General features: G+C 49.7%; 1 protein-coding gene across 1 annotated transcript in view; it reads right to left on the reverse strand.

Annotated features, from left to right (window-relative positions):
* Positions 1–17,213, reverse strand: part of GFRAL (GDNF family receptor alpha like) — a 122,659-nt gene that overhangs the window by 16,300 nt on the left and 89,146 nt on the right. Inside the window, exon 8 of the mRNA XM_075338450.1 lies at positions 11,866–11,947. Coding sequence (XP_075194565.1) covers positions 11,866–11,947 — 82 coding nt within the window. The remainder of the gene's footprint in view (positions 1–11,865; positions 11,948–17,213) is intronic.

A 17,213-nucleotide genomic window follows, 5' to 3' on the forward strand; every position in this document is an offset into this window, starting at 1 on the left:
AAGCCACCTTAAGCAGGATAGAGTGCCCACAGAGATCTGCACGCTGGTTGAGCCCTTGATGAGGAGGTCATCCAAGCAAGGCAGAACATCCACTCTCCTGGCATGAAGGGCACTCATGGCGGCTGCCATGACCTTTGTTAAGACCCTTGGTGCTGTGGCAGAGCCGAGGGTAGGGCCACAAATGAAAAAAAGAAGTCCTGAACCGCGAACCGGAGGAACTTTTGGTGAGCTGGAGCGATGGGTATGTGCAGGTACGTGTCCCTGATAGCAAGGGAGGCACGAAATTCTCCTTCGACCATAAAGGTAATAATGGACCCTAGGAATTCCATTCTGAATCTCCTTACGTGCACATGTTTGCTCAGGTGTTAGAGGTCCAGGATGGGTCGAACTGACCCGTCCTTGTTTGGGGACCATGAGAGGTTGGAATAGAAGGCCTTGAACCTCTCACCATCCAGAACAGGTACCATCACCCCTGCCGTTTGGAGGGAGTGGATTGCTGAGAAGAAGGCCTCACAGTGTTTTAGAGACTTTGGGGGGGGTTTGAGAGAAAAGACTGACCAGGGGATTGGGTCCGGAATTCAATGTGGAACCGGAAGACACAAGGTATCGCACCCATTTGTGGTCTGAGGCAGCAGCCCAGATGGAGGAGGACGAGACTCCTCGGTCTTTGTCTAGACTGCCAGGATGAGGTGGACTCGGGGAGGGCTGAAAAGGTCGGGCACTGCGTGTCTAGTAAAAAGCGTCCTCGGCTAGAGTTGGAGGAGGAAGGTACTCTTTTCCTCCTGTGGTGTCAGAAAAATAGAGCCTGTCCACACGATCGGCAAACCATTGGACTGGAAAGGAGTACTGTGAGAGGCTTCTTAGAGACTGAGTCCGCTCTCCATTATCGGAACCAGAGGGCCTTATGGATAGCTATGGTATTTGAGGCGGCAATAACTGCGCAGGTAGCAGCGTCGAGGGAGGGCTGCATGAGGTACTCCGCCGCCGCAGCAGCAATGTGATCTGTTACATCTGTGAGGGTCTGAGGGAAACTGGTAGTCCTGGTGCCTGTGCGACCCACACAGAAGGGGAGAGGGACCCGCGGCCTCAATGCAAAGTGATTGAGCTGCTCCACTTGTCTGTCTGTCGGGTCCTTGAAAGAGGATCCATCAAGTAAAAGACAGGAGGGTCCTTCAGGCGGGAAGCCGGGTGAGGGTCCACCGAGGCCGAATCGGCCCAGCCCTTAGAGACAGCTAAGCCAAAGAGGTACCGGGACTCTATGAGTTTACGGATACCGAAACAGCATCAATAAACTTTTTTTTTTTGGAGGTTTCTTCACCCTTTTAAAGGAGACCGCAGGGTCAGTAGTAGTGGATGGGAGATCTTCCACATGCAGAGTTTGGTTGCAATAAGGGAGTCCATCACAGTTTCATCACTCGGGGAGGTTGAAACCAAGGAATCATCCGTGTACAAAGATCATTCTCCTTCCTCCTGCTTCCCAGAGACCGCGAAACATGTGGGAGAACCCCATCTGTGTACCCCAGAGGGAGAACCATGGGGGTCATGCCCTTTTTCTGATCTGCAGCCGGTGAAGCAGAGGGCTGATACTTATCAGAAGGACCCTCTATAGAGGTGTCATCAGGCTGCGTTCTGTCCAGGTGCCCCGAGGGGTGTGAGGACGATGTTGCATAGCCAGCACCAGGTTCTGGGAACTGTGCCCATTCCAGGGGGCTGGGAGCCGTAGACTCTGGGCTGGCAGCAGTTGCAGAGGTGGTGGCGGGGGGGGATACAGAGGAACCAGACACACAGAAGGAAGAGGTGCTATCATCCCCCAGTAGCTCAGCAGGGCAGGATACATTAAAAAAACTTATAATTGTTGCTGTGGTTATGCAGGGCATAAAACATGTGACTGCAGCCCATGGCTGATGAGCCACAAACTCTTTTTGTAACAAGGGAGCAATGCTCTGCAGAGCTAATGTGAGAAAACAAGTGAGGATATAACTCACCCAGAACCCTGATGGCCCCTCCCCCTCTCCTGCTCCTGTGTCACAGTTCCTGTGGGAAGGAGACAGCCAGCTCTGAGAGATGCCCACAGACTCTGATCACAACAAGAGGGAGCAATGCTCTGCAGAGCTCCTGTGTGAGGAGAGGTATGCGTGCTTTCGTGAGGTGGCGTGGCTTATCGAGTGTCAGAGGGGGCGGGTCTTAGCTCCGACAAGAAGGCTCCCCTTTCCCCCTGCAGCCCTGCACAACATTGGTGGACAGAAAAAAACTCTATAAGTGTACCGCAGCTGCAGGTGCACTAAGTCCTGTGAGCTCATCCTCTCCCCCGCCACTGGTGGAATGCTATGCAGGAGTCTGCAATCAGCCCATGTGAATCCAGTCAGGGAGCATCTGACCTTCGCTCCAACATCTGTCAGGGAGCCAGTGTGGAGATTCTGACGCCTGCTGTGCCCAGTCACACCGGTGCAGAGCATGTATCAACTGAGAGCCTGCCAGAGGGACTGAGGAAGTTTTTCATCTGCTCTGGGCTGTGGAAAATCGTACCTGTGAGAACTGTCGTCCAGTGAATAACAGCCCATGTAAATCCAGTTAGGAAGGATCTCACCTCAGCTCCTGTGGAGATGGCAGTCTGATGCTTGCTGCCTGGTCACGCTGGTGCAGAGCGTGTATCAACTCAGAGCCTGCAAGAGGGACTGAGATAGTTTGTCATCGGCTCTGGGTTCTGGAAAAATCGGTGCCATGAGACCCGTCGTCCAGTGAATATCAGCCCAGGATCCAGATCCAGCATCGCAGGAGGGGGTACGGGGAGGCGACACTCCGCATTCCCGCCTGTTGATTGTTTTGGGAAATCGGTCCCCGAAGGAAACCGTCACCCTCTAAAAACAAAAAATTATTGCTGCAGTAGTCTGCAGAGATGTGCCTCCTATAGACGCCAAGCTAAAACTGAAGTAGCCTGGCTGGGCCAGGGGGTGTATACTGCAGGGGAGGAGCTGACATCTTTTCATCTACTTAGTGTCCTCCTATGGATAAGCAGCATAACACCCATGGTTCTGTGTCCCCCAATGAGGCGTCGGAGAAACCACATGTTTGCAATTTACATACATGCAATCACGTGCTAACTAGTTATGCGTGACCTTGCTCAATGAAAAATTGATTGAGTGAGGCCGGACACGTCTAGTCGAATTGTGTCCAGAAGTATACAAATTGCATACTTGTGCTCAGATAACTTTTCATTCTTGCCATTGGCAAGGAAGAATTCGAAACGTGTGTAGTGCATGCACTATGAGAATTTAGAAGCCTGCAGTCACCTAGAGTGACTGCAGATTTTCATTTCAAATCTGAAAAATCATTTAATTATAAAACTAAGCACTGTAGGATACTCAATCCTAACAGCATGTAATATAATTACTGTCAGGATTCACCTCTGCAGGTTAGTTCCAGTAGTCATCACATGACCCCTTCATTCATATGCAATTTTCATACTTACGGTCATGGGACAACTGGCTTTTCTTGCTTCTTCTCTCAGTTCTTCCCTGAACATTGAGAGAATTAGGAAGAACAGCTCATCTAAACATGAGTGTATGTGTGGAAATGCACATGAATGATTAGTCACATGACGACTAAGCAAACCACTTGGGGGGGCACCAAACTGAATTCTTGCATCAGGTGCCAGAAAACGAAGATACACCTCTGGCTCACTATACAGTCCTTGCTCTTCCCCAATGACTGAAAGTATGCGGTTGCATGGATAATAACTTCATTTTCTCCCTTGAGCCAATGCGCCAGTAGTCCTACCAGGCATGATTTAAATGCTATTTACCTGCAGATTATCACTATATCTGCAGGTAAATAACATTTTTGGACGTGATATGTTCCCTTTAAGTACCTCTTAAGTAGAGTTGAGCGCGGTTCGTGGTTCGAGGTTCTCCAGTTCGCGGCTCGAGTGATTTTGGGGGCTGTTCTAGATAGAACTAGAACTCGAGCTTTTTGCTAAAGCTCGATAGTTCTAGATACGTTCGAGAACGGTTCTAGCAGCAAAAAGACCAGCTAATTACTAGCTGGCTTTCCGCTGTAATAGTGTAAGTCACTCTGTGACTCACACTATTATGACATTTCAGTGTATAGTGTGCGGGAACAGCGCATTAATATCACTGCTATATGGATAATGGCGATCGCCATTTTTTTTTTTTTCCTTGCCTTCCTTCCCTAAGCCCGCGCGTGTAGTGGGGCGGGCCAGCATGTCAGCCAATCCCAGATACACACACAGCTAAGTGGACTTTTAGCCAGAGAAGCAACGGCATGTGTGATAGGATGTCCATGTCACATGTCCCTGCATTATAAAAACGGACATTTTCGTCCAGCACGCCATTATCTGCCTTCTGCGTCCTTGCTGTCAGTCACCGCTGGTGCAGCGCCTAGCTCCGATACTGCTGTGTACGCTCTATACACAGTGCTGTACAGCATAGGGATAGCACTTTCTATCAGTCCTTTTAAGGGCTAATACCGGCAGGGTCAGAGCCATAGGTGACAGGTCCGTGAAAACAGAGTTTAACAGCTACACAAGATGACAGCGTCTGTGTAGCTAAGGTCAGGGATTTCCTCGCTGCATTTCCCCATTAGGAGGGATAGAAAGGCAGGCTTCCTTTCCTCTACCCAGAGACCCACAACCCTGGCACTGTACCCACCTGCCCTTTGCACACTCAAACTCATTGATACTAAGCCATTATACTAGCAAACACTGAGTGAACTTAGTGGCATCCTAAATGTGGCTGTTGGACTTCTGTATTGTCCCACTAGTGCAAAGATATTTGCAGCACGTCTACCTGCATTGCGCACTCAAACTCATTGTTACTAAGCCATTATAATACCAAAAATTGAGTAAACTTAGTGGCATACAAGAAGTGGCTGTTGTACTCCATTAGTGCCCCACTGGTGCAAATCTATGTGCAGCACCTCTGCATGACACCCTCCTGCTCTGTTTTTAATAAGCTATAATGATAGCAAAAAATGCTGCCATTTAGTGGCATACAAGAAGTGGCTGTTGTACTCCATTAGTGCCCCACTGGTGCAAATCTATGTGCAGCACCTCTGCATGACACCCTCCTGCTCTGTTTTTAATAAGCTATAATGATAGCAAAAAATACTGCCATTTAGTGGCATCATAGAACTGGCTGTTGTACTCCATTAGTGCCCCACTGGTGCCAAGCTATTTCTAGCACCTCTGCATGACACCCTCATGCACATTTTGCTATGCTAATGTTATAGCAAACTCAGGGAATTCATTGCTGCATTTGATAATTCGGAGGGATAGAAAGTGAGGCTTCCTTTAGCTTTTCCTTCGGTTCATAGACAGCATCTCCAAGTCCACACTCGAAGAGCAATTTCTCCTCCACGTGTAAGTGTGGAGAGGCAGCTAGTGCGCATGCGTGGGCCGATTTACTCCAGCTGCAGCCTAACTACAGTGTTTCGCCTAGTGAGTATGCTCAGCCTGACTGTGCCATTCCTGAGGCTAAGTCTTCATTTCGGGATACAGCGCATGCTCCCACACTTAGTGCGAAAAGCCTCTTTGCACAGGTACTTGCATTCCGTGCCGGGTCTAAGTCCTGTTTTGTGCCTAGACACCATGCTAAAGCTGATAGTCTTTTTTCAGAGACTGTATTTCATGCTACTGAGCATGCTCAGGCACTTACTGCATCAGAGACTAGGTCCGGTAATGAACTCTTTGGCCCTGCCCCTGATGTGGGGGCCCATATAGACCACAGGGCATCAGGTGTCCTGACAATGTGGCCAGGCCACTCCCAAATGGCTTGCAGAGGCCCGCCCCTATGACTTGTCACCTCATTATTGATGGTCAGACGATGACTGGTGGGGTGTTTGTGTCGTGGCAGCCATGAGGTCATTATTGAAGTTGCAGTTCCAAATAGGACGCTAGTTATGCCACTCATGACGTGTCACTCTGCTTTTGTCTCCAGGAGGTGCATTGTGGTCCACCTTGGTTTGGGGCGGACCCAGGTTATAAAACGGGCTGGAGTCAACAAGGAGGTGCGCAGTCTTCTATTATGCTCCGAAAGAGCACACCTCCATGTGTTGAACCCATTGCGGCTTTAGGCCAGAGGTAGGCAGGGATAGGGCGTTGATGCAGGCCGCCACCACAGTTGGTAACGCAGAACGGTTAAGACCAGCTCCTGTCCTACAAGTCCTGCTTGTGCAGCCCAGTGGCATTAACAGGCCTGCTGCTGCTGATGCGCCTGCTGTCCACAGGTGGGGCCCCAATGCACACGGTCAGCGTACTCATTGGACCCTGTGATGTTAACAGGGAGTTCCTGGGCTGGGTGGGCGTGTGGACCCTGTGACGCTAACAGGGCTCCCAGTCTCCAGATCCGAGTGGCGTCTAACTCGGTTCAGGCTACTATTAGTTTCATAGCCACACAGCTCTGTATCCTCCACCTAACCTTCCAATTGCCAACCTCTCCTTTTCCATCTGGTAGCACGGTGGACACTGACTGCTGATGGGGATATATACCTTTCTCTTTCTTTTCTTATTAATTTTCGTTATATAGCAGTAACATAGTATATACCACCTTATCCAAATATGCCAGTCCCACCGTAACAGATGGTGTTTCTTCATCAAATGTTACTTTTGCTTAACCAACAAACCCACGGACAAAAACTTTTTTCCCCTTTCCAACACACCTGTTCCCCTTTCCACCAGCATTTGTCCTTTTTCAACTCATTTGGTATATGACCAAAAGTGCAACTCTGCAGGGACACTGTACTCAATGCCATCTCAGCACAGCAGCCAGCCCTCGGTCCCTCAGATGTGGACAAGTAAAAGACCATTTCCTCCTATCCATGACAAAGCGTTGAGATTCACTCTGTGCAGCACTGGTGTTTAGTGGAAAAGCAGATCTAAGATTGCGTACCACCTTTTGTATACGTGCGTCCCTTTCTATGGCAGGAATTATTTCGCCAAATTTTGTCTTACACCGGGGATCTAACAGTGTGGCAACCCAGTAGTTAGCATTACTTCGAATTCGTACAATACGAGGGTCATGTTGTAGGTAGTGCAGCAAGAAGACGCTCATGTGTCTTGTGCATCCAGGAGGACCAAGTCCTTGGTGTGTTGGTGGCAGAGAGGTGAGAATCGTGCCTCCTTCCTCTGCCCTCTCCCCCAACCTCGCACAACCGAAATGTGAGCAAGCTCTCACTCATCAGCTGAGTCTTCCATGCCCATCGCAAGTTCGTCCTCCATTTCTTCATGGGCTCCTGCACCTTCCTCAACAATTTTTGCTGATACTATGCACCCTTGTTAATCCCTATCCCCCACCATGACTGCCGCCTAGGTGCCGCTCACCGTATGGACCTTGTAGATCTTATTATCCCTTCTGCATATGACTCCTCCTGTACTTTCTCACCTTCTTCTTGGACCAACACCTGACCCGAATAATGCTTACAGTGTGCTCCATCTTGTAGATGACCAGAATTGTCACGCTGAGAATGGCATCGCCAGTGCTAAACATCTTCGTCGACATTTGTAAACTGTGTAGAAGGGTGCATAGGTCCTTGATCTGACACCACTCCAGCAGCGTGATCTGCACCACCTCTGGATCAAGTTAGCCCAGGGTATACGTCATAACGTATTTCAGCTGGGCTCTGCAGTGCTGCCACACACGCTGCAACATGTGCAGATTCCAATTCCTGCGTGTCGGAACATCGCATTTCCGGCGTTTAACCGCCAGACCCTAAGACTTCAGGAGCGATGAAAGTTGTTGAGCTGCTGGGTGCGAAGGATGAAAGCGAGCACATAGCAGCGTGCCCGCTGCACAAGGCCATGTAGGCCGGGATGGTATTTTAAAAATTGCTGGAGAATCAGATTCAACACGTGAGCCATATAAGGCACGTGTGTCACATTGCCCTGACGAAGGGCCGCAGACAGGTTTGCATCATTGCCGCACACGGCTGTTAAGTCACCAACGTAGTCCACTCAATCAATTTGTACTCCGGTCGCCAGGTGACAACGTGTTCCTTTCGTGCATAGTGCTGATGATGGGAAAGGAGTCGATGCCTGCGGCGCAGGTGGACGCAGGTTATAGTCACCCACTGGGTTGCGTTACGTTGACAGATACAGAACCACAGGCTGAATGTAAGTGGTGGGTATCTCACAGATGAAGTACCATTATTCAGCTACAACCAATGGGAAGACACCACACCCTTTTTGAGGCCCCTCCTGTCTGCAGACCACTGCCAGACAAAGCTATGAACTTCTTGTTACTGTTACCCCCAGTTCAGTTTTATGAGTTTGTGTGCTTGCTACCTGACTACTTTTCCCGCTTGCTGTTTATGTACCTCGTTGGCCGATCCGCATTTCACCTCTGCTTGTTTTCTGATTAAGTCCTGGCCATCCCATTCTGTTCCTCTTCCTCAATTAATGTTTTTGACCCTGCATGACTACTATTCTCTGGAACTGCAGCCTTCCACAGGTATTGATCAACTTGGGCCCTGTGTAATTCCAAATCACTGTATAGGGGTTAAAGGGTTTCAGGGTTCTGGGTGTCCAGCTTGGTGAGTGGCTTGCCTCTAGCCTATCCTTTACAGCCCATCTGAGTGTGTCGATCCAGGCAGGCGTTACACCGTGCCCTCTGCAGAAGGCCATGTAGGCCGGGATAGTGTTTTAAAAATTGCTGGACAACCAGGTTCAACACGTGAGCCATACAAGGCACGTGTGTCACACAGCCCTTAAGAAGGGTCATAGACTGGTTTGCATCATTGTCGCACCCGACCTTCCCTGACTGCTGGTTGAGTGTAGACAACCATTGATGAAACTCGGTCTCACTCTCCAGAGCTAACCGTCCACAATTCCTCAGTGGTGTCTCACATTTCCCCTACATTTCAAAGTAAACATTTGACCGCCTGATGGCCTTGAGCTCTGCTGCCAGCATAGTAAGGAGGTGTGTGGGTTTCCTTGGGCGCAGTTACAAGGAAGGGTGGCCTGACCACACAGGGTTTGGGCCGAGGTGGAGGACCCACACGAGGTTGAGGAGGCAGAAGCAGTGGAGGAACTTGTACATACAGAGGAAGGATTGACACACAAGTCGTGGGGACGGCAAGACTTGTACAGCAAACCCTTCTCCATCTCTCACCATAGTTACCCAGTGCCCAGTCAGCAACATGTAACTCCCCTGTCCATGCTTACTGGTCCATGTATCTGTGGTGAAATGCACCCTGTCACACACAGAGTTTCTCAAGGAATCGTTGAGGTTGTGTGCGACCTGCTGTGGTAGCGCGGGCACGCCTTTCTTGGAGAAGGAGTGACGACTGGCCATCGGCTCTTGGGGCACTGCAATGGGCATAAGGTCTCGAAAATCCTCGGTCTCAAAAGGGTGTAAAGGCAGCCTTTCTGTTGCCAACAAGTTGCAGATGATGAAACTCAACCTCTTAGGCTGCTTTCACACCTCCGGTTTTTACAATGCGGCACACTCCGGCACTTTGCAGGAAAATCGCAACCAGTTTTTTTTGCTGCCGGTTGCGTTTTTTCTGCATAGACTTTAATTAGTGCCGCATTGTGCCGCAAGGCCTTGCGTTCCATCCGGTTTTTGCCGCATGCGGCAGATTTAGCCGATGCGGCGGCCGGATGGAACGTTGCCTAGCACGTTTTTTCGTGCGGCAAAAAAAACCGCATCGCGCCGCATTCGGCCGATGCGGCGCATATTTCAATACATGCCTATGGCGGCCGGATGCGGCTCGATGCGGCAAAAACCGCACATCTGGCCGCCGCATGCCGTTTTTGCCACTGCGCATGCTCAGTAGCATGCCGCAAGCGGCAAAAACCGGACGGGCCGCATGGGAAAAACTTATGCAAAGGATGCGGTGTTTTCACCGCATCTGTTGCATAGCTTGCACAGCCGGATTGAGCCACAGAGCTCAAGCCGGATGTGTGAAAGCAGACTTAGGCATTTCATGCCCTTCGAAAATCATGTAAAACACAGCGAGGGGACTCCAACCACAGTCTCCCTCGTTGCCACTAATTGGGCCACACACACCCCACTTGACTGGCATCACTTGATCCCCCTTTTCAAATTGAAACAGATGCTTTGCATGAAGCACTCTCAAAAATACGCGTGCCTTTTGCCTCCCCTGGATGACCCAGGGGAAGAAAAGTCCTCTGAGAGCCATGATTTGTTCATTTTGGTTCTTTTAGAAACACAGCGAGGGGACTCCAACCATAGTCTCCCTCGTTGCCACTAATTGGGCCACACACACCCCACTTGACTGGCATCACTTGATCCCCCTTTTCAAAATGAAACAGATGCTTTGCATGAAGCACTCTCAAAAATACGCGTGCCTTTCGCCTCCCCTGGCTGACCCAGGGGAAGAAAAGTCCTCTGAGAGCCATGACTTGTTCATCTTGGTTCTTTTTTCAAAAGCGAGGGGACTCCAACCACAGTCTCCCTCGTTTCCACTAATTGGGCCACACACACCCCACTTGACTGGCATCACTTGATCCCCCTTTTCAAAATGAAACAGATGCTTTGCATGAAGCACTCTCAAAAATACGCATGCCTTTCACCTCCCCTGGATGACCTAGGGGAAGAAAAGTCCTCTGAGAGCCATGACTTGTTCATCTTGGTTCTTTTTTCAAAAGCGAGGGGACTCCAACCACAGTCTCCCTCGTTTCCACTAATTGGACCACACACACCCCACTTGACTGGCATCACTTGATCCCCCTTTTCAAAATGAAACAGATGCTTTGCGTGAAGCACTCTCAAAAATCCGCGTGCCTTTTGCCTCCCCTGGATGACCCAGGGAAAGAAAAGTCCTCTGAGAGCCATGATTTGTTCATTTTGGTTCTTTTAGAAACACAGCAAGGGGACTCCAACCACAGTCTCCCTCGTTGCCACTAATTGGGCCACACACACCCCACTTGACTGGCATCAGTTGACCCCCCTTTTGAAAAAGAAAAAGATGCTTTGCATGAAGCACTCTCAAAAATACGCGTGCCTTTCGCCTCCCCTGGCTGACCCAGGGGAAGAAAAGTCCTCTGAGAGCCATGTCCACATTGTCAGTGGACAGACACGTGTGCTTATCTGCCAGCAGACCCCCAGCAGCACTGAAGACAGGTTCCGAGAGAACGCTGGCTGCAGGACATGAAAAGATCCCCAAGGCGTACGTGGCAAGCTCAGGCAATTTATCCAGATTGGAAGCCTAAAATGAGCAGGGCTCAAGTTGCACAATAATGGCATCGACGTTTCCTTGCATATACTCATATATCTGTGTGTCCTCCTCTTTTTCCTTGTCCAGCTCTTTTGTTTTTGCATGAGTATATGTCCTTGTCACTTTCCCATGTGTTTGTGTTGTGTTGTGAGTTGTTTGTCACCTTTTGGACACCTTTGAGGGTGTTTTCTAGGTGTTTTTATGTGTTTGTGAATGCCTGCCATTGTTTCCTATGCAGTTCGAGGTCGGTTCGTCGAACGTTCGACGAACCGAACTCGAACGGGACCTCCGTTCGACGAACCGAACTCGAGCCGAACCACAACCGGTTCTCTCATCTCTACTCTTAAGACCCTATTCACACTAGATTAAAGACAGTTTAACATGTTGATATTTGAGGGATTCAACCATCGAATGTGTATAGTAGTCTTCTGACTCTGCCGTGACAGATAATGAAATTGTTGATAAGAATAGGTAAGTTTGAAATTAATCATCCAATCATTTTATTCTAAAACAGGCTGCCATAAGAGTTGTCCCTGTTCTTATCTTTGAAAACGGTATTAAAATATTATAGACAAGAATAGAGCTCACATATTTATATCTATTGGGAACAAGAATTGTATATTACCAACTGACTAATTTTTGTATTTTATATACATGCATGTATGTTCTTACCGTGTTTGGAGTAAAGTCAAAATAATAATACCAGAAATGAGTATTATCCCAGAAGTATAGGCAATTATATAAATCACGGCATCTAAAAGACAAAATGTCACTGACTGGTTAATAAAACCATATATTATTTAGAATTGTTACTTACCTGCTACAATGATATTGCTTTTTAATTGTTCCCTTTTTCTTCAATAAAAAACAGAAACTTTAAATATGAGAAATCAAGTGACATTTTATATTAGTTCCTCTTAGTAGTGAAGAGCGAGTATGCTTGTTACTACTCGGTACTCGCACGAGTATCACTGTACTCGGGCTACTCGGTGGGGACCGAGTAATCTCGCGATACTCATGCTGTACTCGTGGTCTTCATCCCTGCATGTTGGCGCTCTTTTGAGAGCCAGCCCTCATGCAGGGATTGGCTGGCAGACCACTGCAATGCCACAGCCCTGTTAGTTGTGGAATTGCAGTGATTGGCCGGCCCGCACAGCGTGACCGAGCCTTTATACCGGCGGGCGCGCTGTGCTCTGCTCACAGCCATCCAGACAGTCAGTGCAGGGAGAGTGTTGCTGCTTCAGGGAAAGGTTTGCGGCCCTTTATAGCTATTTCCGTAGCAGGGCTGCAAACAGTGTGACCAGAAGTCCTTCTCAGGACTATTCTAGTTGTATACAGGCAGGCAGGGTATAGCCAGGTCGGAGTACAGTAGCAGAGTCCTTCTCAGGACTATTGTTGCTATATACAGGCAGGGTATAGCCAGGTCGGAATACAGGCTAGTGACCAGAAGAGTCCTTGTCAGGACTATTGTAGCAGTATACAGGCAGGCAGGCAGGCAGGGTATATAGCCATTCCTAGTGGTGACCGTATACCAGCCTTCATCATATCTGGGGCTGGTGTACACAGTCTAAAACAGTCCAGATAGTGTCAGACTTCTCAGTAATTTTTTCTCCTAAAAACCTGTTAGGTTCTTAGTGCGTCCGTGCTTGCATTTAAAAATCGCACGTGTGTGCCTGTCGGTGGCAGCGTACAGGTGCACTTGTGTGCGTTTTTCACAAACTATTATATAACGCACAAGTGTAGTGTATAATACACGTCAGTCAGCAGTGGCTGATAGTGTCAGACTTCTCAGTAATTTTTGCTCCTAAAAACCTGTTAGGTTCTTAGTGCGTCCGTGCTTGCATTTAAAAACCGCACGTGTGTGCCTGTCGGTGGCAGCGTACAGGTGCACTTGTGTGCGTTTTTCACAAACTATTATATAACGCACAAGTCTAGTGAATACACGTCAGCACAGCATTGCAAAATGCGCAAGGGCGTTGGCAAGGAACAAGGAAGTGGACGTGATGGTGGTGCAGGCAGAGGCCGAGGTCGTGGGCAAGCTCTAATTTCGCCACAACAAAGGGCCACATCTAGTCGCTCGCACGTCCTGTCCCAAATTCTTGGGGACCGCAGCAGTACACCGCTCTTGAACCAAGACCAGTGTCAACAGGTTGTCAGTTGGATAGTGGATAATGCTTCCAGTCAGATTGGCACCACCACAAACACTCTGTCTTCCACACGGTCAAGTGTCAGTAGCCGTGATACTGCACCGCACATTTCAGAACCTGATCCTCCTTCCTACCACAAGGCTGAGTACACGTCCTCGGACATTACTGATCCCACACTTGGACACTCGGAAGAGCTGTTCACGTTTCCATTCGCACATTCTGGCCTCTCGCCAGCTCATGTTGAAGTGGGTCGTGAGGAGATCGTATGTACAGATGCCCAAATATTTGAGCAGCCACGTTCTCACGAAGTTGGCAACGTGTCTCAACAAGGGGTGGATGATGATGAGACACAATTGTCAGGAAGTCAGGAGGAGGAGCAGGGTGCGGAAGAGGAAGACGACGTGGTGGATGATCCAGTAACTGACCCAACCTGGCAGGAGGATATGCAGAGCGAGGACAGCAGTGCACAGGGGGAGGGAGGCGTAGCATCCCAACAGGCAGTAAGAAGCAGGGTGGTGGCTCCAGGCAGAAGTCAGGCAACCGTTCCCCGGAACAACAACACGACACAAGGTGCCTGTACAAATGTTAGGTCTTCCCGAGTCTGGCAGTTTTTTAAGTTGGCTCCAGATGATTCTAAAAAGGCCATTTGCAACACCTGCCGTGCCAGCATCAGCAGGGGTACCAAAACTAGCAGCCTGACCACCACCAGCATGATCAGGCACATGTCAGCCAAGCACCCGACTTTGTGGGAAGTACAACAGAGTCGAGGAGCAGTGCTTGCTGATGTCACTGCTACGTCTTCGCTGGTTGTGCATGTGAGCCAATCCCCTGTCCATGCTGCCTGTGAACAAGCCTCCTCCGGTCCTGCACCTGCAGTTGCCTACGCAGAAATAACACCATCATCAAGCACGTCCTTGTCCCAGCGCAGCGTTCAGTTATCCATTCAGCAAACCTTTGAACGTAGGCGCAAATACACTGCCAACGCCCCACATGCCACAGTTCTAAATGCTAACATTTCGCGACTGCTTGCGCTGGAAATGTTGCCTTTTAGGCTGGTGGAGACAGAAGCATTCCGCGACCTGATGGCGGCAGCTGTCCCACGTTACTCGGTCCCCAGCCACCACTATTTCTCCCGGTGTGCCGTCCCCGCGTTGCATAACCACGTGTCACAAAACATCACATGTGCCCTGAACAACGCTGTTTCACCCAAAGTCCACCTAACCACAGACACGTGGACAAGTGCTTGTGGGCAAGGCCGCTACATCTCGTTGACGGCACACTGGGTTAATATTGTGGAAGCTGGGACCCAGTCTGAGCGAGGGACGGAACACGTCCTTCCCACACCAAGGTTTGCAGGCCCTACCTCAGTCAGGGTTTCACCCACACTCTACAGCTCCAGAATGTCATGCTCTTCAGCCTCCTCCTCCTCCTGCGCATCCTCATCCACTTTACCCTCCACACCAGTCCCAAGCTGGAAGCACTGCAGCACTGCCTCGGCGAAGCGGCAACAGGCTGTGCTGAAGCTAATCTGCATAGGTGACAAACCCCACAATGCAGAAGAGGTGTGGACAGCTCTGAAACAGCAGGCAGATCACTGGCTCACACCTCTGAACCTAAAGCCAGGAAAGGTCGTGTGTGACAATGGCCGGAACCTGGTGGCGGCTTTGAGGCGAGGCCAGCTGACACATGTTCCATGCGTGGCCCATGTGCTCAACCTCGTGGTTCAGCGGTTTCTAAAGTCATACCCAGAGCTGTCTGATCTGCTGGTAAAAGTTCGCCGCCTGTCTGCACATTTTCGAAAGTCACCTACTGCTTCAGCCGGCCTTGCCGGCTTTCAGCGCCGTTTGCATCTTCCGGCTCACAGACTGGTGTGTGATGTCCCCACGCGTTGGAATTCAACTCTGCACATGTTGGTCAGGATATGTGAGCAGAAGAGGGCAGTTGTTGAGTACCTGCATCACCTAAGCCGTCGGGAAATGGGTCAAACTCCACACATAACACCTGAGGAGTGGAGATGGATGTCCGACCTATGTACCATCCTCCAAAACTTTGAGGACTCCACCAAGATGGTGAGTGGTGATGACGCCATTATTAGCGTCACCATACCGTTACTCTGCCTTCTAAAACGGTCTCTGCTCAAAAACAAACATGATGCATTGCAGGCGGAGCGCGATGAGTTGCAGCAAGAAACAGTAGTGGGTGTGGGTGATAACACACAGCCCAGCCTCGTCTCATCACAACGTGCAGTGGAGGACTATGACGAGGAGGAGGATGAAGACATGGAGCAACTCTCCAGCCAAATTGAGGATATGACATGCACACCAGTCATATCCTCGGTTCAGCATGGCTGGCCAGAGGACAGGGTAGATGAGGAGGAGGAGGAGGAGGAGGAGGACAGCATGTTCAGTCATCGTGTTGGTCAGGCTACTGAAGTCCTGGCTGTTAAGAGTCTGGCGCACATGGCTGACTTTATGGTAAGCTGCCTGTCTCGTGACCCTCGCGTTAAGAACATCTTGGCCGACAATCATTACTGGTTGGTAACACTGTTAGACCCACGCTACAAGGAGAACTTTATGTCTCTTATTCCCGAGGCGGAGAGGTCAACCAAAATGCAGCAGTTCCGGAAGGCCATAGTCACGGAAGTAGGCAAAGCATTCCCTTCACAAAACGCTAGCGGCATAGGTCAGGAATCAGTGGACAACCAAGGCGTACAGCCGAGAGAGTCACAAGTCCAATCCGCCAGAGGTAGGGGAACAGTCTTTAAGATGTGGGACAGTTTTCTCAGCCCCTCACATACCACAGCCCCTGAGGTGCGGGGTAGTGCCACAAGAAATCCTAAGTTTGCCCAGATGCTCAAGGAGTACCTTGCAGATCGAACAACTGTACTCCGACATTCCTCTGTGCCTTACAATTATTGGGTATCCAAGGTGGACACGTGGCATGAATTGGCTCTCTACGCCTTAGAAGTCCTGGCCTGCCCTGCCGCTAGCGTTTTGTCAGAGCGTGTTTTTAGTGCCGCAGGTGGAATCATTACAGATAAACGCACCCGCCTGTCAACTGAAAATGCTGACAGGCTGACTCTGATCAAGATGAACAAGGGTTGGATTGGGCCAGACTTCACCACACCACCAGCAAATGAGAGCGGAATTTAAAGTTTGTAACTGGAATTTGCCATGTACCTCCACTCACCCATGGGTACACACGTCTGGACTTTGGATAATCGCTGGACTGCTCCTCCTTCTCCTCATGCGCCACCATGATGACCGTTACAATAGTTAGGCCTTTGTTTCAGGTATACCCCCAGTGGTAAATTTTTTCGCCCATTCTTTGCAGAATGAACATTACAACGACAGGAGACCCGCTCCTTTGCAATGGGAGCAATGTTTTGAGGCCCTCATGCACGTCTCTATCCAGGGACAACGTGGAGCCTCCCAATTTTTGGCTGCCCTGCCTAAGGGCTATACTATAATACACCCACTTCCTGACAATGGACACTTAATGTTTTGAGGCCCTCATGCACGTCTCTATCCAGGGACAACGTGGAGCCTCCCAATTTTTGGCTGCCCTGCCTAAGGGCTATACTATAATACACCCACTTCCTGACAATGGACACTTAATGTTTTGAGGCCCTCATGCACGTCTCTATCCAGGGACAACGTGGAGCCTCCCAATTTTTGGCTGCCCTGCCTAAGGGCTATACTATAATACACCCACTTCCTGACAATGGACACTTAATGTTTTGAGGCCCTCATGCACGTCTCTATCCAGGGACAACGTGGAGCCTCCCAATTTTTGGCTGCCCTGCCTAAGGGCTATACTATAATACACCCACTTCCTGACAATGGACACTTAATGTTTTGAGGCCCTCATGCA

Source organism: Anomaloglossus baeobatrachus, chromosome 3, assembly GCF_048569485.1.
Source record: "Anomaloglossus baeobatrachus isolate aAnoBae1 chromosome 3, aAnoBae1.hap1, whole genome shotgun sequence".
In the NCBI taxonomy this organism is placed as follows: domain Eukaryota; kingdom Metazoa; phylum Chordata; class Amphibia; order Anura; family Aromobatidae; genus Anomaloglossus; species Anomaloglossus baeobatrachus.